The 23,237-nt window shown below is 42.1% G+C and overlaps 1 protein-coding gene across 1 annotated transcript; it reads right to left on the bottom strand.

Moving 5' to 3' along the window:
* Window positions 1-3,386: 3,386 nt before the first annotated feature.
* On the bottom strand, window positions 3,387-22,902 carry ywhaba (tyrosine 3-monooxygenase/tryptophan 5-monooxygenase activation protein, beta polypeptide a). The gene is made up of 7 exons (XM_083771609.1): window positions 22,781-22,902; window positions 16,884-17,043; window positions 14,328-14,468; window positions 11,939-12,062; window positions 6,160-6,323; window positions 5,480-5,575; window positions 3,387-5,312 (listed from the first exon to the last, which is right to left on the bottom strand). Exons 2-7 carry the CDS (start codon window positions 17,034-17,036, stop codon window positions 5,256-5,258), a joined length of 735 nt encoding a protein of 244 aa, XP_083627735.1. The 5' UTR covers window positions 17,037-17,043; window positions 22,781-22,902; the 3' UTR covers window positions 3,387-5,255.
* Window positions 22,903-23,237: the final 335 nt, after the last annotated feature.

Raw genomic sequence — 23,237 nt, 5'->3', positions numbered from 1 at the left:
TGGGTCAAAAAATGTATCTAAATACAAAATACAAAATACATCTTCCATCCCCATCGAAATACAAATTACAAAATACAAAAAAGTATTTCAAATACGTATTTCAAATTTTTCAAATACTGCCCATCTCTGATGGGCAAAATATATTGAAAATGTATTTTGATACAAAATACAAATACTGGGTCAAAAAATGTATTTAAATACAAAATACATCTAATTTCTTCCATCTCAGCGAAATACAAATTACAAAATACAAAAAAGTATTTCAAATACGTATTTCAAATACATGTATTTCAAATACTGCCCATCTCTGCATACTCTTCCCCCCACGGACAGCGATACATGTACAATACATACTCTTCCGAGTGGTGCTGGCTCTGGGTTGTTGGAAATTGCATTCACTTCTCAACTCAGCCACCCTGAGAGGTGCCACACAGCCCATAGGAGTAGGCCTACATGCAATAACCAATATCAGCCTCCCCGCCTAGCTTCCCTTCCCAAACAAAGCCGGATGCACCATGGTGGTTTCGAACTGACAACCTGGTGGTGGGCAGGGACTTGACCACAGTGCCACCCGAGCTCCCCGTTTTTAATGTTGTTGAAATATTTTGTGTGTGCATGCATATAAAGGTATAGCGGAATAAAACGGACGCAAATTGTTCAATGAGTTCGTCATTGAAATAAAATCAATTAGTAGTTTTCACTACTCTGGACAATCTCTGGATTATTTTTGTGTGATTTATTTAAAAACGTAATTATTTTTTTGTACTGGAAATGAAAAAAAATATATATATATAGATTCACTCAGGAACCACAAAAATGGGTTGTGACCCAGTGTTGGAAAACTCTGCCCTGCATGCTTCACAGTACAGCAACAACAAAACAGAATCACATAGAACTGATAAAACCTTTATTTCACTTTAAATGGTCTTTTACATTTTTTTTGTTTTTCCTGATTATAACATGGAAGGTGAGAACCTGAAACTGGATTTTTTTCTATTTTTTGTTATATTAAATTTTTTTTAAAGACAAAACACAAATCTAATATTACGTCAATAACCAGGAGGAGAAAAGAGGTGTGGGGGGATGGTTCTTTTTTTGTGTCATTTTAATACATTTTTTTTGTCTTTAAGCTAACTCTAAAAATGTTCACAACCACGTGCGCTCTAAGCAATAAAACCGTCACAGAAGCTTTTATTTTTTCTCATTTTCTTTCTTTTACGCAGAATACTGGTCAGTATAAACAAAAACAAAACAGAAATTAAGAAAGAAAAGCAATTATAGAGGTACCAGATATACAAACAGGCGTTGTGCCACATTCACTACTGCATGGGACTGTTGTTTTCCCCTCTTATCAAGCATAGAACAGAAGAATGGCCTTTGTTTTTCTTCGGCTAAAGAAAAAAGAAAAGGGGGCATTTTTTCCCCCCCTTTTGCTTTCAGTGCGTGAAAACATTTGTCCTCAACTAAATAGAAATGACAGACACATGAAGGGCTTTTGTCTCTTAACACACCTATAACTGTAGCGGAATGTCCCAGGCTGGAAAACACGACAAAGGATATTATTGTGACACTGAGTGAACGGAAGCTTAAGTTTTAATTAAAAAAAATGCAATCAACTACATCTAAAATTCAAAGCTCCGTGTTCGTCTCTCTAGTCTAGACCACTACTGACGACAACCCCCTGGTTGGTTTCCTCCAAAAACCCTACTACAGTATGCTTGTGAATGTACACCAAAAAAGACACATCTTGTGGTTCAGGTTTGCTCAGGATTCTGAAAAAAAAAAGCAGCAAAGAAAACCCACAAGTCAGTGGATTTTTTGTAATGACCACAGAATGATAAGAACATGATCTGAACCAATACAGGCACAACTATCATGTTCTACACAGAGAATTTTCCCTCAACGCCATTGTGCAGAGAAAAGACTCCCTGGTTCTTACAAAGATTAAGCTGCGAGACGAGGAAACATCCTCAGGAAGAGCTGACTAGTGAGAAGACAATTTCCGCCCATTGGTTTTGATCAGTTATAAGGTTTTGATCAAGCTCAAGTCCAGCACTGCCGTACCTACTGAGTGCTATGGCTGCACGGACGGTGACACTTTGAAATGAAAGAGTCAGTGGAATGGTGACACTTTGAAATGACCGCGTCAGTGTACTTTCAAGATCAGCACATGGCTGGTTGAATGCTGTTGAGCCAACGTCCGACTAACTCAATATTTGGTCGCTGCCGGGTGGAAACATTGGATGCCAAAATTCTTTCTTTTATCTAAATAAAATAGCAGATCCACAAGCTCAAATTTTCACTATTTCTCTTAAATAGGGCCTATGGGTTCTCTGGATCCTGGGGGTCCCTTTATAGAAATGTAGTAGTCAATAGTGCAATATTTGTCTTCGCATGTAACAGAGCGAAAGTCAGCTTGCAAAAAAAACTAAAGTCGATGCGTTATGTGAGCTTGTAGATCAGTTATTTTGACATTATTTTTGTAAATAATATTTGAGAATTTACTCTATATTATACTTTGTCCACCACTGTTCAGAAGGGTATGGAGGAGAATTGCGAACCACCACAGGTTCTGTGGCATTTGTACACTCTTTAGTTCATCAACACTGAGGATTTTACAGTGTATGTTGGGGTCCCAGAGAGATATATATTTATATAAAAGGTTTACCAAATGGGAGGTCCTAAATGCAATAATGCATGTGCAACTGGTGAGAATGACAGGAGTAGCTTTCTAGACTTTCTATTGTTGGGGCATCGATAGACTAGTAAATTAAGCAAAACAAAATGGAATGTAACTGTTTCATGGGTTTTCTCTGCAATCTAAATGTGCAAAGGTATTTTTGTTTTTTCAGTTCGAAAAAGTCAAAGTTTACAGTTAGATTCTAACAATGCTTCAGTTTTACAGTATTCAAAGAACAAAAAACTAATTGTTAACTTTCTTATGTTAGGAGTAAAGAAAGTATGTAAAAAATTACATGGCGGGTTCAAACTAATAATCTTCTGTAACTTCACAATGGAATGTTTGGCTTTTTATTCAAATTCAACCAATCTTTGAGTTCCTAAATGGAATGGCAGACACTCAAAAGGGTTGGGTTCTTTTAAAATCAGAGTTTTATAATCCAAAACATCCATTTAAGCAGTCATTCTGATCCGACTCAAGCCGGATTTTTACTTACTTGCCCGCTGGTGTCGCACACCTAAAAAATAGTCCATCAATATGCACCAATAGGTTATAGAGCTTAAAGATCACCTATTTCTTGGCGCCCGACACCACAATTAAAGCAATAGCACCCTTTATGAGTTCTGTCAAATAAACAAAACCTACAAAACAAAGATGAGTTGATGTTTGATTCCACAGCCGATGCTGAATCAATCAATACGCTGAATCAGTGTCACAATACAACCTTGTATTGACCGTTCTGTATTAACCTCAGCAGAATGGCACTGCCACTCAAAAATAAAGAATAAACTTTGACATTGTGTCCCCCTGAAATGTTGAAAACATCCCATGTCAAATCAAAACCAATTTATTAGTCTGGGTTTTGTCCAGACTCGGATGGGTGGAGAATGAACTAAACATCACAGTGTTTTGTTTGAAAATAAATGAACAGTTTAATTAACTTTTCTTGAATGTTTTCTTGTAAGTAGAATAAAACCAGCCATTTCTTTTGCCAGTACACTAAGAAAAAGCAGAGAGAAGAGGGGACAACCCTATGAATGCAACAAGTCACTAGAGAGAGATTGAAAACAATATATTCCAAAATGTTAGGAAGGGGGAAACAAGGAATCGAAGCAAGGAACATTTGAGAATTCAGAAGCAAAATTTAAAAAAGTGTTTTTTTTAAGGGGGTGTACTGGTCAAAAAAGAAAAACTAACAAGTGTATCAACATTATGTCTGGCTTTAACCGTAAGTGAACTGAAAACAAGCGCTCCCTCCCTCGGTTTCATTTAGAAGACTTATGCTTAATTTATACTTCATCGCATGACGGACATCGGTTGGACTGCAAAATTGTTGTTGCATTTTGTCAAAGTTGAGATAATTAACAATTGCCTCTGAATCATGGATAATTAAGATCAATGTTTCCACGAGGTTTTGTGACACATTTTATTTTTCGGTCAACGCATCAATGGCAGCGCCTCCGATGATTGAAATAAAAGACAGTCTCTGCTCATTTAAAGCCTGATTTATTTTTAGTTGTGCATCGCAGCGCTACACCTTCTGAGCTTGTAGATCGGACACAATTTAAAAAATGAAACTGATTTTTTTTTTCTCCCAACTGAAATAAATGCAACCGCATGCAGCAAAAGATTTGTTATTATTTTGTACTATTACTGCTGCCTCTCCTTGACATGGATGGATGTGACATAGGGACAGGTACCTGCCATCTGTAATGCTGTTCTGTGTCATTGCCACTTCCAGTATGGGCTGAAGGCTTGTCCTCACAGGGGGCAGTATGCCGGGGTAGCTCATGCTTTAGCACCAGGTGGCTACCGAAACAGCAAGTTTAACTAGTCTAACTATTTTCTACTGAAGGCGCCCAGGGTGCTTCACCCAACAACAACAAAAAGCAGCTTGAGGATGATCCTTTCTGCACTTCAGAAGATGGGATGGTATTATGTGGGAAAAGTGATTATACCAATCCATCTGAGGTCTGTCTGTCCTAGCCATCCCACCGCTTCTCAGCAATGATTGCCATGGATTTGCGGATCCACACATCGATGTGTTCCTCAGTCAGCCTTGGCGACACACCGGCACATAAACAAAGTATAAATCAGGCGATAATATTTGTGCATTTGAGACCGTTCTGTTGAAAATCTCTCCTATAAGGTTATGTAATATGTAATAACCCAACGCATCTGCGACATGTTGCGAGCTTATAGATGGGATAATCATCATACAATGCATAAATTAGGCTTTAGGATGGCCGGCAGGGTCAGAAATCAAACCGAGAACTGATGAAAACGGCCTACTCTGGAGTGACAGAGGAAGAGAGCGAACGAACGAACAAGGGAGGTAGGGGGAGGAGTTGAGTGGGAGGGGGCAGGGAGGGGTGGGTGCGTTTTTTTTGTTTGTTTTTTGAGGGTCAGGCACAATTCATGCCGGTGGTTCATACAGAAGGCCGGAAGGTCGGGAAAAACAAGGAAGAAGAATGAATTGATGAATGGAAGGGGTGTGTGTGTGTGTGTGAGGAAGAGGAGTAGAAAGAGAGAGAGAGGGGAGGAGAAGGAAGTGGGTGGGGATTTAACAGTGAAGTTAGTTCTCTCCCTCCGCGGGGTCGTTCTCTTCACCCTGGTTTTCTGATGTCCACAGCTGGAAGACAAACACAGGACATGCAGCTGTCAGGCAATCAATAAACCAACCAATCAATCATCTGAAATGAACATGCAGCACTTTAAAGTGATGTTGAGTCTCAGTAACTGCATTATAAGGTGCGTGGTGTGTGTGTGTGTCACTGTGTGTGTGTGTGTGTTACATACAGTCAGGTTATCTCTTAGTAACTGCATGATAAGGGTGCTGTCTTTGTAGGAATCCTCGTTCAAGGTGTCGAGCTCGGCGATCGCCTCATCGAAGGCCTGCAAAGAGGAAAACACAAGGACGTTACCTCACCAAACAGGAAATCACATCATACAAGAAGTTGCCTCGTCAAACAAGGCATATCCAGGAAATGACACACAATAGGTTCTTCAGATAATCAGGATCCGTTCAGCTGATCGACAGTAAATCTCAACGACGCCATTCACCAACCTAGCAGATAACGGCATTGCATTGGCCCAGCAACCAGTAGCACGTACAATCGTACATCTTTTAGATTATCATAACTAAATAGTTAAGAAACCACAAGCTTCAGCCTGTCATTTATTCGGGTATTCTCATAAGTTGTTCTTGAGCAGCCTAGTCTAGTAGGGCCGAGCTACACCAAACGTTTGTGCGTGGGCAGACGTGCTTTGAAAAGCCTGGTGTAGCTCGGCCGTTCGCCTTGTACATTCGGCTAACTAAAGCAGAACAGAAAAATATTATACCAATACCCTAAAATGCAATTACTATGGGCAGCCATTGGATGGCAGTATAGCATGTCCAAAATAAATGAAAAATACATTAATTACAATTTGTTCTTAAAATAATCAATTTCTATCCTCAAACTCGTGTGTGTACATACCGACTTGGCCAGGCTGCAGGCCTGGTCCGGTGAGTTGAGGATCTCATAGTAAAAGACAGAGAAGTTGAGTGCCAGACCCAGTCTGATGGGATGCGTGGGCTGCATGTCCTTCTTACTGATGTCAAACGCCTCCTGGTACGCACCCTGAGAGTTCTCCACCGTAGCTACAGGACACACACACACACACACACACACACACACACACACACACACACACACACACACACACACACACACACACACACACACACACACACACACACACACACACACACACACACACACACACACACACACACACACACACACACACACACACACACAGTCATTTAGATCTTGTTCTTTTAGACAACACAACAGACACCTTCTCGCGAGGGACTAATTAAGCTTCAGGTCGGGTCAGTTTCAAAGCACAGAGAATTTCACATGCATTCCATTATGTTTTTGAGCGTGTTATTCAGGAGGCTGATTACAGTCATTTAAACGATACAAGTCTCAGACTTCCATGTGACCAGCCTGTGATGTCTGCGGTGGCCTCGAGGTTAGAGGAGCACATTTGTGAAAGAAAGTTTCAAACCCTGCGGACTGGCAGAAAATATCTGGGTGGGAGAAGTGAAGTGAAGTCACCATCTCCAACTCTGAATCGGGTTCAGCAAGGCAAAGTAAATAAAGGTAATTAAAATGTTTCAACCCGATCAGAGCCCCTTTGACTTCCACTGTAAAATGTAAGTTACCGGTAAATATTTATCTATGAATACTTCTGCTGCATAGGTCTTGCAGTGGAGCAACTTGCCCACTTAACACATTAACTCCTAGGTATTAATTCTTCCAAAACCAGTGTATTTTTAGTGAAACCCTTATTTTGAAGGTCCGAGACGTGAAGCATATTTGGAAAACACTTGTCAGTCTTTTCTTTAACCCAAAAAGAAAATATTATATGTGACCGGGGACAGTAGTTTGATATACAAGGGGGCCATGGTCATTTTTCAGTTCTTTACATATTATGAAACTGCACACTGTAACCTTTCATATGATGTATTTCTCATTGAAATTGGGGGGGAATTGAAGAAGATATGACCATTCCTCCCTTTAGTCAACAAGCAGTGTTGCCATGTCTGCTTATTATAATTAGTTGGCCTTGTTTCTAAAGAAATATAATGCATAGGCCTACTGTACCAATAAGTCTACACAATTAGAGAATGTTGTTATCTTGATAGTTTGCCTGTTATCTCTCCTTCTTTAAATAGGCTACTGTATTTATTTGGCATTTTGTAGTATGAAAAAAGGGCAAGAAACAGTGGCAGATAAATTAGGCTTATGTAAATTGTCCAGATGAGTACAAATAAAATAGCTATATTAGCCTGTTATTATTATTTGTCTGCAGAACCCCCATCTGAAAATAATGTATGCCAGGGACAAGATTGGTTTTGTTAAATGCTTGTAGATCGGCTATTTTCGCTTATTTTGGGCTTGTTTTCATATACGGGTTGCTTGTTTCTCTCGCAGTACCTGGCAACCCCGCAACGATAGCCGTTAGCTACATTTAGCATTATATTGATATCATTCGTCAATCCTGTAGCTAAAACAAGTACATTATCGCGCTATATTACATATCGATGCGATCTGCATTATTATGACCTTAATTTTCATGGCAGGTACATTCCAAAGCAATTAATAATAACCACGTTATGGTGACAATGTTACAATGTTTTCATTCAATTCATTCGAGTCTTCTTCTTCTGCTGAAAATAGGAAGCCATGTTCCATTGTTTTGATCATCAGTGCCCCTAGCTAAAACATTAGCATGAATTAGCTTTAGGACCGAAAATAAACACACTTTTTACAAAATACGACTTAATACTTCTTTCTCTGCTATTTCTGTTAGCCAGTTAGTAGTAAAAGACTACCGGTAGTATTATCTTCAAATCTGTACAAAAAGGCGAATTTTAGCGGAATTTGCATATTTCAAGAGGAAAGCTCTATTTTCTGGCTAGCATTTGTTAGCATTGGTTAATCCAATGGTTAAAACATTACACACATTGACATGTTTAAGCAATTACAACGACTTAATGCCACTAAAACGACTTTCTGATGGAATAAAAACATTCTTTAACATTCCAACTGTGTTAATGTGGTTAAAAACGAAAACCACCAAAAAAAGAAATAAATTGTATTTTGGTCAATTGTAACATATAAACAACGCCGACTTGTGGTTGAAAATACTGGCACTGGTCACATATATGTGGCCACGGTCGTTGGTTCTTTGGTTAAGGGTATTTGAATAAAGCAGATTTTGACCAAAAATAGTAAAGAGTAAAGAATCTGAGATAAATGCATTTTTTCTGGATCTGATAACGTGGAGGCAGGCAGCAGACAAAAAATTCACTTCTGTTGAATTTTTGGTTCTATCTGGTGCATAGCAACCTAGAAGCACGCACACTTGGCGATCCAACGTAAACCACTGAAAAGACCACATGACGTATTATTTAAGTCACCTGCGCTTAACCGGTGGATTAAACTTGACGTAAAATTACGTCAACAGCAGTGAGTGTGTTGATATTGATACGAAATGACCCATTTCAAATCATCAGAATATAGTCTGTTCCGTCTGTGGACCGGGTCATGGTCTGAGTGTTGGGCTGTGGCGGTGACGCAGACTGGACCGGGTCATGGTCTGAGTGTTGGGCTGTGGCGGTGACGCAGACTGGACCGGGTCATGGTCTGAGTGTTGGGCTGTGGCGGTGACGCAGACTGGACCGGGTCATGGTCTGAGTGTTGGGCTGTGGCGGTGACGCAGACTGGACCGGGTCATGGTCTGAGTGTTGGGTTGTGGCGGTGACGCAGACTGGACCGGGTCATGGTCTGAGTGTTGGGTTGTGGCGGTGACGCAGACTGGACCGGGTCATGGTCTGAGTGTTGGGCTGTGGCGGTGACGCAGACTGGACCGGGTCATGGTCTGAGTGTTGGGTTGTGGCGGTGACACAGACTGGACCGGGTCATGGTCTGAGTGTTGGGCTGTGGCGGTGACACAGACTGGACCGGGTCATGGTCTGAGTGTTGGGCTGTGGCGGTGACGCAGACTGGACCGGGTCATGGTCTGAGTGTTGGGCTGTGGCGGTGACGCAGACTGGACCGGGTCATGGTCTGAGTGTTGGGTTGTGGCGGTGACACAGACTGGACCGGGTCATGGTCTGAGTGTTGGGCTGTGGCGGTGACACAGACTGGACCGGGTCATGGTCTGAGTGTTGGGTTGTGGCGGTGACGCAGACTGGACCGGGTCATGGTCTGAGTGTTGGGCTGTGGCGGTGACGCAGACTGGACCGGGTCATGGTCTGAGTGTTGGGTTGTGGCGGTGACGCAGACTGGACCGGGTCATGGTCTGAGTGTTGGGCTGTGGCGGTGACACAGACTGGACCGGGTCATGGTCTGAGTGTTGGGTTGTAGCGGTGACGCAGACTGCCACCAGGACGTTTTGCTTATTTCCATGGTGATCTGCGTCAGGCGACGGAGAACAGTGACAACACACTATTATGGGCTGGCGTCTCATGGCAACGGTGTGAATCAAGTCAGCTGCTTCGTAGACAAGGAGCGAGATTTAAAAAAGATTAAAATAGATCAAATGGATTTAAAAGATAATAAGATTCTACAAGCTTTATTTGGAACATTTTCAAGATGACGCGTCCAAAATACGGAGGGCCGGTGGTTAATTAAACCAGTGTGACCGATGTGTCAGACGTGAGCTTAATATATCGTCGCCGTCACGTGGAAACCTTGTATGTCCAAACTGTTCCTTTTCTATTATAAAATAATTTTGAATAGTTAAAATAGCAGATCTACAAGCTCACGCCGCCTCAAGAATAAGATCTGCCATTTGCTAATTTTCGTGTGACCCTCTTGTATGATGAAAAAGGATATTCCTTTACAAAAACAAAATGAAATGAAATATAGAAATGCAGAAACAACATCTTCAACATCAACGGTTTTCTTTCCTCTTCAGCGTCATCTACCATTTTTTATGGATTATAACAGATGGGTAGGGAAAAAACTAAAACTACATAACCAAGTTGTGAACTGAATGAGCTCCAACACAGCTTTTTGTTGTAGTTAACAATTCCCTTTCAAAAAACTAATATTTGTGCACCGAGTTACAGGCCTGTGAGGGTCCATGTGGTTCCTACTTCCTACAGTATCAATAATTTAGCTGGAAACCCCCTGGAAGTCCCTCAAGGACCCCTGGGGGTCCATGGACTCCCACCGCTCCCATGAGGAACCCGAGGACTGCTTCACATCATTTGAGAGCAACTAATAGTTCCTCTCAAAGTGGGGTCCAGGGACTCCCAGCGGTCCTTAGTTAAGTTGGTTCCAGGGGTACAATCTGTTATAGTCTATACTCTGTGGCCTAATGCATAACAAATCGGGGGCCCTTGAAAAAATGAAATGAGTGAGAATCACACAAAAATAAAGTTGTTATTTGTTGTGTGACCCTGTGTGAACATCTTGTGACCCTCTGTCAAGCCCCAGTCTGCTGGTTGAGAAACCCAGTGAGCAGGTCCTGAGTCATCACCACCAATGAGACAAAGTGTCCTTTCATTCTTCTGAACATGAACAACCACTTCTGTTAAAGACATTTTTATAAATAGAGCCGCTTGAAAAGACTTCTCTACAAACAGAACTGCCATTCTACTCCTCCTTGAAATAACATCACAATCTACTTCTGTTTATTACTGTATTTATTCCCTTGTTTACACTTTAATAGCGATTACCAGAATTTTATATGGGATGGGAATACATCGGTTGGTGTGTGTGTGTGTGTGTGTGTGTGTGTGGGGGGGGGGGGGGTTACTGAGACAGTAGGAATAGAAATAGGAAGCTGAAAGAGTGTAGGAGAGACAGACAGCAGGAAATCCAACAGGGAGACAGTGTAGGAGACAGATAATGTAGGAAAGCTGAGGGAGACAGTGTAGGAGAGACGAATAGAAGGAAAGCTGAGAGGGAGACAGTGTAGGAGAGACGGATGAAAAGAAAGCTGAGAGGGAGACAGTGTGTGGTAGGATCTGCCTCAAAGACCAGCAGTACTGTGGCTCTGGGCATGTCTTTAACAACAACGACAATCAACACTCAAAGTTGTAGTGAATTCTAATAGCCCTTTCCCTTTCTATGCAAATGAGGACCAAAGTCAATGATTTTTAACATGTGTGATCCAGGGACGCTCAGGGTTCCCTGAGGAGGTTCCAAATAGACCTAATCGGATCTCCCAACTGGTGGTCTCCAGACCCCACGTTGAGAACCAGTGATGTATTGCATACATGGATATAGAGCGGCGCAGTCCCTCCCCCTTTCAGAACAACCAACGGCCCAGGAAATGAAATGCAATGCATTCTGACCATAGGATTTTATTTAAGTATTTATTTAAAGACGGTTACGCCGCGGATAAAGCCAACTCGGATCGTGACAAATCATGACAATGAACACAATATTTTGGGCCGATCAAATCATTAGAAAGAAGAAAATAAAGGCAGGTGACAACACTATTTGTTTCGTTTTTCTTCTTATAAATTATTTGATCGGCCCAAAACATTGTGTTCATTGTCATGATTTGTCACGATCCGAATTGGCTTTGTCCGCGGCGTAACCGTCTTTAAATAAATACTTAAAGAAAATCCTATGGTCAGAATGCATTGCATTTCATTTCCTGGGCCGTTCGTTGTTCTGAAAGGGGGAGGGACTGCGCCGCTCTATATACCAGTAATAATGGGAGGGTTTAGATGGGTGTACTCACTCTTCTTCGAGTCTCCAGAGGCGACCTCTGACAGGTATCTGTAGTAGTCTCCTTTCATTTTGAGGTAGAACACCTTGCTCTCTGCCTGGCTGGCGTTGGCAATGAGGAAGTTGTCAAGCAGATGCTGATGCACACAAAGACACAGGCAGACAAATTGATTTAGGGCTGCAACTATTGATTATTTTCAGAGCGATTAAATAGAATAAAAAGCACAAAATAGATTAATCCCTTCAGCCCCATTTTATTTACATTTTGTCGTACAAACATTGTGAAAATAGCCGATGGTTATAAACGCATCCATGTGGTTTATATTTAGCAGAAATATTCTGTATATAATGTAACATTTTAAATGATAATGTTTTACCATATTTTGACAGCAAGTGCAACTGTCACTTGGATGTTAACTTTTAGGATAAAATGAAAAATAAATATATAAATATTTTTCTGATGCCTCAGCAAAAAGGCTCTATGAAATAGAGAAGTGATATTGTAAACTGTGGTATCATGTTCAACTCTCTGTTCTCATGGGACTAATGCTAAGCCTCCACTCAAATGACTCCATCTCCATCCATCTTTCCTTCTGTCTCTCCAATCCTCCATCCATCTCTCCTCGCCTCCCCCTCCATCCCTCTCTCTTGTCCGTGAGGCTCATGTCCTCTGTCTTCTCCATAATGCTCCGTTTCTCCTCCCCTCCGCCTCTCTCCATGTCCTCTAAAGTCACAATCCTTCCAGGTCAAGGTCATGCATCCATTTATGGATCATGGGCCTCTGTCTCTCTCTGCAGCACCTCTCCTGCACCGTTCTCTCACTCTCTCACATCTTCCCCTCCCCCCCTGTGTTCCTGAGCTCAGGCGGGGCTGACCACCGGCATCTTTTAACGCAGTGGTTTTCGAATGTTTCGTGCCAAGGTCGCCCAAATTGATATGAATTTGGCAATAGACTTCAGTTTGAAAATATTTTGTGCTAGAGAATATAACAGATTTGTCAACATCTTTCAAGACTTTTCGAAAATAGCCAAAAACATAAAAACTTGTTTAAACTTGTTAATTGTTTAGTTAGGACCTTGACACCCACTCAAAGACATCTGGTGATCCTCAAACCCCACTCTGGTGATCCTCAAACCCCACTTTGGGAACCAGTGTCTCAACACATTACTCAAGACAAGACCAACCAAGTCTAGTACAGCTGGACCCTGCATACAGCCCCGCCCACGTGTCTGGAAGTTGAGGAATTCTTTCAAAAAACACATTAAAATCAGATCATATCTTAGTAATATATTCAGTGATTTCACTTAATTCAAATATCACTTATTTTTTGTATTGTTGTGATAATCCTCCCTACTATAGTGTGCTGACCATATAAGGAGTTCCTCCCTGTCCCCAGTTAACCCCTGGGGTAAAAGAAACCAAAACGTTTTGGGCTAGGTGGCCCAGAGGGACCTTCCGCCAATCATGGAGCTGGGGCGGGCCTTGGTGTGCGTGCTGTTGGCCTGTTGCGTGTCCTCCCACTGTAGTGTGTGCATGTGCACATCTTGTTACTGGGGCTTTTTCCAACTCACCAAAATTATTGAATGCTCCTTTAATATTTGATTTATCTTGCCAATCATTGCCAACTATGATTTAACAAAGGACATTCCAGTTTGCCTTGACTTCAGTGTCACATAACCAACTAAAACTAGCGCTGGGACCATTTTGGTATATTTTCTGCCGCTGAGAAAAAGCAACCCATTCTGGCGGTTCAACTCTCGTACAGTGTCTGTACATACAGTACAGAAACATGAACGGATGCCTGGTAAGGATAACTGCTGTAAATTGGGCTTATTCCGACTGGCGACTCCGTTATCTATCATAGATGGAAGGGAAATTCCCCGATTGGCGTTTTCCTATGCCGATATGAAGGCCATTAATTAAAATGTTATAAAAGCTCTATAATGTCTACCATACAATCCGCTCAGTCCCACAGCGAAAGCAACAAGGGAAAAGGTAATAGTTTGCCATCTCCTTGTTGTGCATTCTCAACACAACGCTTGCCCTCTGCACTGCAGTGTGCACCATTCCATAGTTGACTTTATGAGCATGATTTAGGTTGCAATATTGAACTGTAAATGAAACTTTTGTACAGTTTTGCCATATCGCCCACCCCTAGGATCAATAAAAAAGGTCTCACCGATTCCGGAAAAATATTAAACCGCCTTCACAGACACTCACTCACATCACTGGATGTGGGATAATGCTTTCCCAACGATTCCATCATTAGGGAAGCAGAAGGGGGGAATTGTATATCCACAATGCTAGCTGCCTGCAGGAGTCACTCAGTCAACCACGTTCATTATTATAGGCTTGTCACACCCCCTCCTCTCCCCTCCCATCATTCTATCCACTCTCCTCACCAGCACATCGTTGCAGATGTCTTGTAGCTCTGTTTCTATCTTCTCTCTGTACTCGCGGGCCATCTGCTGTTTCTTCTCACTGCCCTCAGTCTTCTGTTCGATGCTGGAGATCACCCGCCAGGACGAACGCCGTGCACCCACCTGACGCGTACACACAACAGCAGCAGCTTAGATCACATGCACAATAGTTATGGAAGCATTGCAGGCAGTGAAATGCTTGTACAACAAGTGTGACAAAGAAAGAACATACAATAAAAGGCCAATCCACACCAATGAGTTGCGATGCAACAAAATCGTTGCAGAGAAACTGCAGCTGTCTGGAAAGTAAATGTCGGTACAGGTTTGCATCACAAATCATTGGTGTGGACAGGGCTTTAGATCACAACAAAATTGAGCAAAAAGCAATAATAAATAGCATATTGTTGCAGAAACCCATAATGTCCAAACTGTTAAGGTTTCAGGAATGTGTTCTAATGGATTCAATTTAATTATTTAGTCACCAGCTCAATATTTATGAAACCCACAGACTTGGACAGGTCAGGATATTTGTTTGAAGGACTCCTGTCCTGGCTGTCTCTCTCCGTCTGCCTCTCCCGACAGTGACCTCACTTCGCTTTACAGTAATGTTCTTTTAGTGCACAGTGAGTCAACTTATGCAGAATGCAACTCTGGCGTCCCTGCACAATCGATAAACACACAGGAGGAATTACTTCAAATTAACTCAGGAAATGGATGGAGGCTTTTAAATAAGTAACAAAGTCAGTCAGTTATAAATCCACAAAGTCCCTTACCAGTCTGTGCTCTTCTATGCCTCGTTCCGTGTTTACCTAATAGGCTATGTTATAGCCTGTGTTGTCTTGTAGGCAATGGAGCGCAGAAGAGAGAGCGATAGCGTGTATACTGTAGACTGAATGTCATAACATGTGTCTAAGACAAGTAGAAAATGTATGGTCAAGATTATTATGTGTGCATAGCATACTGTATGCGTCATTAAATGTATGTACTGTATGCATGGGGGTAGTCGGGCACTCATGTCAGTGTATGCATTAAGTCATTAGGAAAACTACATCTGTTATGATTATGAATGATGATTACTAATGACACCAGAAATCAATAGTCTGCAACTCTGCATATTGAGGCATCAAACTGTTGTATTTCATTGAGTTCAAAGGAGGTTAAATGACCCTGCTGAAACACCAGACTGAACGGGTACATGTGTTTGGTCCGACGTACAGTTCTACAGCCTACCCAAAACCCAACCCTAACCTCGCAGGAAGCCACAGGTTAGTTTCAACCTGCCTCGGGTTAGTTGTAACCTGTTACGCATGTCGGGAGCGACGGGTTAGTTTTAAGCAGCACGGGTTAGTTGTAACCGCCAGTGCAAGTCGGGAGCGATGGTGTTGTGGAACTAATGGCTGTCGGTCTGTTAGTATGTCTAACCAACGTATATACCCCGACTGAACTGGTGAGGACAAACACACCAAAGATTGATGTGATGTCATCGTCTAGTGACATGCTTCAGAACAGACTGAAAGGGCCCTTGAACTGCAAAACACTTCATATTGTTTATGACTTGACCATCCTGTCCTTGGTATCTTTATTCTAGAAAAGAGGGATGTGACAACATGGTGGATGACACGCCAGGGAAGATTCATGAGGGCACCTGGCCAGTTTAACAGACTGCCCGGGGGCATGTGGAACCATTAAATCATTGCGCGATTTGCAGCTTCAGAGCTTATTTCAAGGTTGCTCCACGCCATCTTGGAAGTAGCTAGATGTAGCCAAAACACCCCCGAGGGGATCGACGACCACGATGGGCCGTCAACATCATAAGCTTTGTTTAGAATTGGAAGCATTGATTTAGAGTTATTCACGTTATTCAAGATTTTTCATCACATCCATTAAAATGGAGGGGGATCAATTTGGATGACGTCCCAACCGGAAATTACATTGTTGCCCAATCAACGCTCCCAGCCTGTAGAGCGGTGCGCTCGGTTATGAAATGATTAACGTTCCGTCTTTTGATTAATCTCCGTCCGGGGCGCTGAACGTAACTATTTGATAGGACGGAGACCTCAGTTTTGGCCGCTCAGAGTGTTAACTACCCATGGCCTAAATGACCCACCCCTAATGGCATGGGTCAAATGCAGAGTAGGGTTAGCATTGCATAGCCAGCCCTCATCCGCCTTTGCAATTCTATGCCTTAGGCAGATTAAGTGCCCCCCCCCCCCCCCCCCCCCCTTCAATTGTGGGAGGACTTCACGGCCGAAATGGTGAAGGCCAACCAGCTTCGTCTGGAACCAGGTTATAACCAACCAGGGACCAGTATTCAAATATGGGGCGGGATGGTGAGTGAGTACTGTGAAGTCACGTGATCCAATCCCTTTACATTTCTCAGTCTGTAAACTTGTGTACGGCATCATTGTTTTGTACACTCCAAGTTATGGGGGTCCTTGAAATAAAACAAGTTTGAGAACCACTGCTTGTAGAGTCTATGCATGCTTACGTATGTCTCATCATTAGATCAAAACCTGTGTGTGTTAGACCCCTACGTACCACGTTCTTGTAGGCGACAGACAGCAGGTTGCGCTCCTCGTTGCTGAGCTCCTGACCCTGTTCTGTCACAGCCTTCATGGCGGCCGCCATGTCATCGTAGCGCTCTGCCTGCTCCGCCAACTTGGCCTTCTGAACCAGGTCGTTCTTATCCATCTTTGCACTGGAGATAAGACAGACAAGACACTGACAGTCAGACAGATTTAAGATACCAGGGTTTAGGTGTACATGATCTCTACAGTATTGGCAAGAGAGCCCGACTGATGCTGGATTTTTGGAGCCCTACACAGATTACCAATGTTTTCGCTAATATTCTTCCCAAAAGTACAAACTTTTCTAATAATCATTATAGACAAACATATCACTTTCAACTTGGAATTTTAATTTAGGTATGTCAATGTAGTTGAAGATTTTCTCCAAATGTTCAAGGTTAAAAAATTGCCGATCTACAAAGCTTGCAATGTGGGCTTGTAGATTTGCAATTTTTTTATGTTTTTGAATAGGGTTTAATTAAACTTACAAAATTGGGACACATCAGCTACATAACTGCAGAGATGTCTAAAAGGTCCAAATAAATGGCCGATATATCTAGACAGGACACATCAATTGTACAAGCCTCCATCAAAACAGACAAGACGACCAACATAACCGTGTTGGACCAACAGATACAAGTGACAGACAACAAAACACAAGAAGATGTACATGTACTTTCATCAAATGCTTTTTTTCTATTACAGTAAAATGGCTGCTGGTGGATACTCCCCTGAGGAACATTGTCCCCCTCCAGATGAAACGCAGGGTTTAAGTATGACATTGCCTCTCCACACACAAACGCTTACAGAGAAGTATACCTTGAACACTTGATATTTGCATTGAACTTTTACTTTGTTTATATTTAAAGCCAACATTTCTGGTGAATTTAACCACACAAGGGCAATAGTAGTAGAATATGAGTACTACTTTTTTTTATCATCTATTGACCCTTTAAAGTGACGACTGATTCAAACTTTACCACCATAAAAGGTCTGTACAACACTACTACACATCATGGGTGTGGTTGAATAAACAACCTGAAAACATGTCTCATTTCACTTTTGATATAGTCGATGACTCAATTCATACATGTTGATGCTTTTATTCAGAGTGATCATTTCAGTAGTTTCATGTACTCATGACACAAGCAGGGTTGTTTTATTTGTATTCATAATAATTAATATATCAATTTGTTCAGTTAACAGTTGAACCCTTAAAATAAGCTGAGAAAATTCTATTACAATTTTGCATATTTTCAAATTCTGCATTAAAAAGAAAATACTAGTGATGCACCGAATATTCGGCCGCAGAAAATATTCAGCAGAAAATGGCTAAAAATGCATTTTCGGCCTATTCGGTTTCGGCCCGAATAGGCAGAAAATAGATCACCGAATAGTGTATGCAATTAATGCATTCAAAAGAGCTGAATAAATGTTTTATGGACCCATAATAGTGATTATTATTTAAGTTAACTTTTGCCATAACCATTTATTTTGCCATAAATCAGGTAGCCTTAAGGTACGGCCATGACAACAGTGGTAGGAAAAAAAGATATATAATATTAATCATATTCGGTATTCGGTTTTCGGCCAACTGTTTCCTATATTCAGTATTCGGTTTCGGCCAAGAATGTCCCTTTCGGTGCATCCTTAGAAAATACAGTAATCACAAAAGCATATTCACGCTGGCATTGGATGAGGTCAAATCTTTTGTTGGTAGAGCAGTTCAAGTGCAATGGAAACACTTATTGAATAAATTATGTAGAGAGGTAGCCTCTCAACAGACAAGGCGGTGAACTAGGGTTTTCACTAGATGGACAGCTTGGAAGGTTGTGTACATAGAAAGCTGTGACCGCATTCCCTGACCTTATATTCCCTTATAGGAAAAAAGCTGCTAAACATTTTTTACCAGGTAAACTGGTCTACAATCAGTTTGGTAGTGGCTACTTATGGTAGTGGCAACTTATCATTTCATTGGCTGCCGTAGTCACCTATCTTTCCGATTGGCTGCCTCATCTCTAGGCAACCAGACACTTTTGCCTCTAGCCGACCTCTCAGCCAATGGGATAGCATTGCAGCCAACAACACACGAGAGAACCATAGACTGTAAAAAATATGGACAAAGCGTTCCCCGGGTTTAACATGAACGTAAAATGAAGCCTGTAATAATATGCTAATTCCTGATGTAAGTCGCCATCTTTCTAGATCCGTTTGGTACCAGCTGGCCATTGGCTGGCTCCGTTTTGGACCAGCTGGTCATTGGCTGCCCAGACAACGAGGCGGGACTTCCCCCCCTTCTTCTCCGTTGGTTTTTATTTTGACTCGAGTGGGAGGAGAAGACTCTTGAGTGGGAGGGGAATCCCGATCATAGACTGTAACGGTAGCCAAGCCCCTCAGAACATACGCGACTTTATGGTCATTTTTTTAATTAATGGGACCATAATTTTCCAAAAAGAATATTATGACATTAGAAATGAGACTTTAAACTAGTGACTGGAAGAAGAAAGTATTCATGACCATGTTTATTAAGGTAATACAGTCTAGGTGAAGTTGGGCCAAAATACATGGGCCTCTATGGAGCTATGGGGCTTTTTGGGTCCAGTCCAGCGCCACAACAGGCCATTATATGAACTACCGATTTCAAATGAGGCTTCACGAAATATCTGGCTGACTGCCCCCCTGGAGAGAACACACAGAGAGAGACAGAGAGAATATGACTGTTTTTGGGCTTGTTTTAATGCATATTAGGCAAACTTCTCTTTATTTGAATGAAAATCATACAAGGCAGTTGAGATCCTTAAACACGTGGGCCTGAACATCCCTATTCTGAGGGCAAACCTTCTGCAAAACTGGCAGATAAGTATGTATAAGCTTAATGACAATGCTTTAGTGGCTGGAGTTCACATGATCGTCCAAACAAGCTCCCAGAAATAGTGTGTAGTGTTACAAAATGTAAAGCACCCACGAGTAACGTCATGGTGACGATTATGTCAGTTTGACAACATCCTATGGAGTGACAGCAGTACTTTGAGTGGTGCAACCACTCCTATATCCTATTCTCTCTAAAAAATAAAAATAAACACTCAACTGAGGGAAAACGGAGCAAATACAGGAGCCTCTTTTGACCCTGCCTTATGGGAACCCCTTTAGGGTTATTATTTTTTATAAATATTTCAGAATACTTAGTTCAGGATTTAGAAGGCATTTTTAGATCTAATTAAGTCTAATGGGTTAAGCCTGTTTTATACTTAGTTGCATGCCAGAGTATCACTCTGAAAATAGCCAATCTACAAGCTCACAGCGGATTGCGCTGTTGTGCTTCTGTGCTTGTAGATCAGCTAGTGTTGGGGAGAAACACCTGCTGCAAATATAACTCACTCAGGATGTATACTGACAAATGAAGGTAGCATTACTTCTTCCATTGTGTCCAGATAACCGGTGAGCATATGTTTATCTGTCTGTCCTCCTATCAATGGTTCATGCAAATCTGGCACACCCACACCTCGGTTAGTGTTCCTGACAGTTCTTCTGGGATGGTTTTGGACTTGTCAACAGTTTGCCACTGTAGCAGTAGTCAATCATGAAAAGCAATTGTATAATGTACTTTGACAACTTTATGTGCTAGACTAGTGGATGCATTTTTATAGACGAACAGACTATATAGATACAAATATCATTCTCAAGTACAAAGTGAAGGAGGCGGGTTAAACACAAACCTAGTGTTCTATTCTGGGGGACGAACAATCAGTAAAAATAACAGACGTACAAGCTCAACACAAGTCAGGTTGCGAGGGAAGATAGTGATGGTAGTTGCTGGTGTAGACTAGATTATTAGAGCGCTCTGGGGGACTCCGGTCAAATAAGTATATAGGGGACTAAGTGCTTCAATCTCTGGTGCGGACTGCGTAGATGTATTGCTGTGATTTCTATTCAATAATACCTGGCACGGAGACAAGATAAATGTTTTATTTTTTTGTGATACACCATTTGTTAAATAAGGCAAATCAGTTCCCAGATTACAAACAGTTACAGGTAGATGTATTGACAACTGTGTCCAACACAAACATTGAAGACAGCCAGAGTTTCAGTCGTCCCAGTTTGAGACCACTAACCTATTTGATACAATGTTTAATCTCTAGAAACCCAATCTGTAAAATATTATTTAACTCTTCAAAGTGAGCTAGACAATAGTCATACATTGCCATGCCGTTATCATTTTACTGGCTCTGTTACCAAGCAAACACCAGATAAAACAAATACTTCATTGCCAATTACCACCCTGTATGTAAAACATTACTAAAGGTCACCTAAGGGTAATATTATTTGATGGGTATTCCCGCCACAAACACAATTTAGGTGAGGAATTATGATCCATTTGCATGCGTTTTCCAGAGCATGATGGGCCAACGGCATTTAATCCTATAGATGGACCCCTAAAGGTTACTGGAAAAGATGGAAGCATTTAGCATAAATGTCGCGCACACAGCCCATCTATGCGCATAGGCCCGATTGATATGAGAGAGAGAGAGAGAGAGAGAGAGAGAGAGAGAGAGAGAGAGAGAGTTTATTCTTTTTAAACATGTGCCGTCATATTTAGATCATGGAAACACAGCGTCAAGTTGTTGACCCCTTGAACATTTACAAGGAATGTAGTTTGTTAAGATGCGGTGACAGCAACCAGGCGACAGGCTGCTAACGACCCCCACTCACATAGTGACTGACAGGACAGTGACCCACTTCAATCCAACCGGCCCGACAAACACACCAACGTCCCCGTTAACAAAGCCCACCAGCACCCACCCAGCCGTCACTTCATCTACGGGAAATGGCAGCGCCTCACTCCGCTAGCAGCAACGCCCAGCAGCCAGCCACCCAGCACAACTAACTAGTTAGCCAGGTTGTTAGCTTGCTTGGCTGTCCCTCCCGATTACAGCCGATCGATCGATCCCGGACCGTAAAATAATAATAAAAAACGTCAATAATCGATAATACCAGGCATTGTAGGTCTTAGTTGTGTGAGAGAGGGGGACTGGATTAAGACAGACTGCGGTGGAGCGCTACATACATGCTAACGTGGCTAGGAGCGACACACAATGCTAAATTGGCTAGCGACATGCTAACATACTGGGCTAACTAGTAGCGACGGGGCCGGGGTGTCGGTAGCCACAAAGAACAGATCTACAAGCCAATAACGCGTTCCCGTGCAACGCGTTATTCATTTGTAGATCTTCCTTTTGTATGGCCCGGCGACACAGTCAGTCGCGCGAGGATGTGGGAACAGGGAGTATATCCACTATTATTCGTCGCGGCGCGATTAAAAAAAAACGAACCAGAAAATACGACGCGTTAAATTTAAACAGGGGAAAATAAGTGTCGACGTGACGTTGGGAATCGAAAAAGACATGATTTTCCGTCGGACCGTGTGAGCTACACAGCGCACATTACACTTTATGCACGCGTTAGAAGCTCGAGCTGTCAGAAAATGGCCAAACTTCCACCCTCCCCTCGTCGCCTCCCCCCCACACACCCTCCTCCACGGAGCCAACTTCAACCATCACACATTTTTTACAAATGAAATACCTTAAAACGCGTGTTGGGCCAAATATCGAGGCTTAATAACAAAAAAACAGCGATATAATAATGATAAGTATTGCAATGACGTCTCCTTGGCCTACACCGTCCTCCAGCATTCACAATAGAACCACCTTCCTTCCTTCCTACCGCGGTAGGCTGGCAGAGAGAGGCATGGATGGATCCACGCTTCACCCACTTTCATTTACGTCCCCCTCCATCAAAAAACGAGCCCCTTCGACCGCTAAACAGCCACCTAAACCAACCGGTAAGACGGTTTAAACGTTTTAGACTCACAGTTCAAAGTATACTGGGCGTCCCGCTGCTGTTTATTGTGTGAAAGATGGCAGTTTCTTATCAAAGCCGTGTCCTCCTCTTTCTGCTGCTGCTGCTAGTAGGGCTATTCAGGGCAGTACCACTTCCGCCTTGACGCCAGTGTTGCCAGCGTGAGAGAAATAAGCTAACAGGTCTTTGAAAAGAAGCGACTAGGCTATTTGAAAAATAGCCGACCTACAAGCTCACAACGCGTCGCGATGCGAAACAAATCTTCGGGTGAGTGTGTGGAATATTTCTTTCTTCTTTTTTTAACAACACAAATCTTGTATGGGTCGGTCTTTGGCACAAAATATGTTTAGATGTTGTAGGATCCTTGGACAAATAGGCATACATTAATCATTCTGGGGGTCCTTGACCTTAAAGTATATATTAGGAACATTAGGAAGCAAGCCGAAATAAGCAACTAAACTTTAGAAAC

The sequence above is a fragment of the Protomyctophum parallelum genome, assembly GCF_964188405.1.
Source record: "Protomyctophum parallelum genome assembly, chromosome: 8".
NCBI lineage: Eukaryota > Metazoa > Chordata > Actinopteri > Myctophiformes > Myctophidae > Protomyctophum > Protomyctophum parallelum.
Note: the sequence above shows the minus strand (reverse complement) of the source record. Positions and strands in the feature narration are given on the sequence as shown.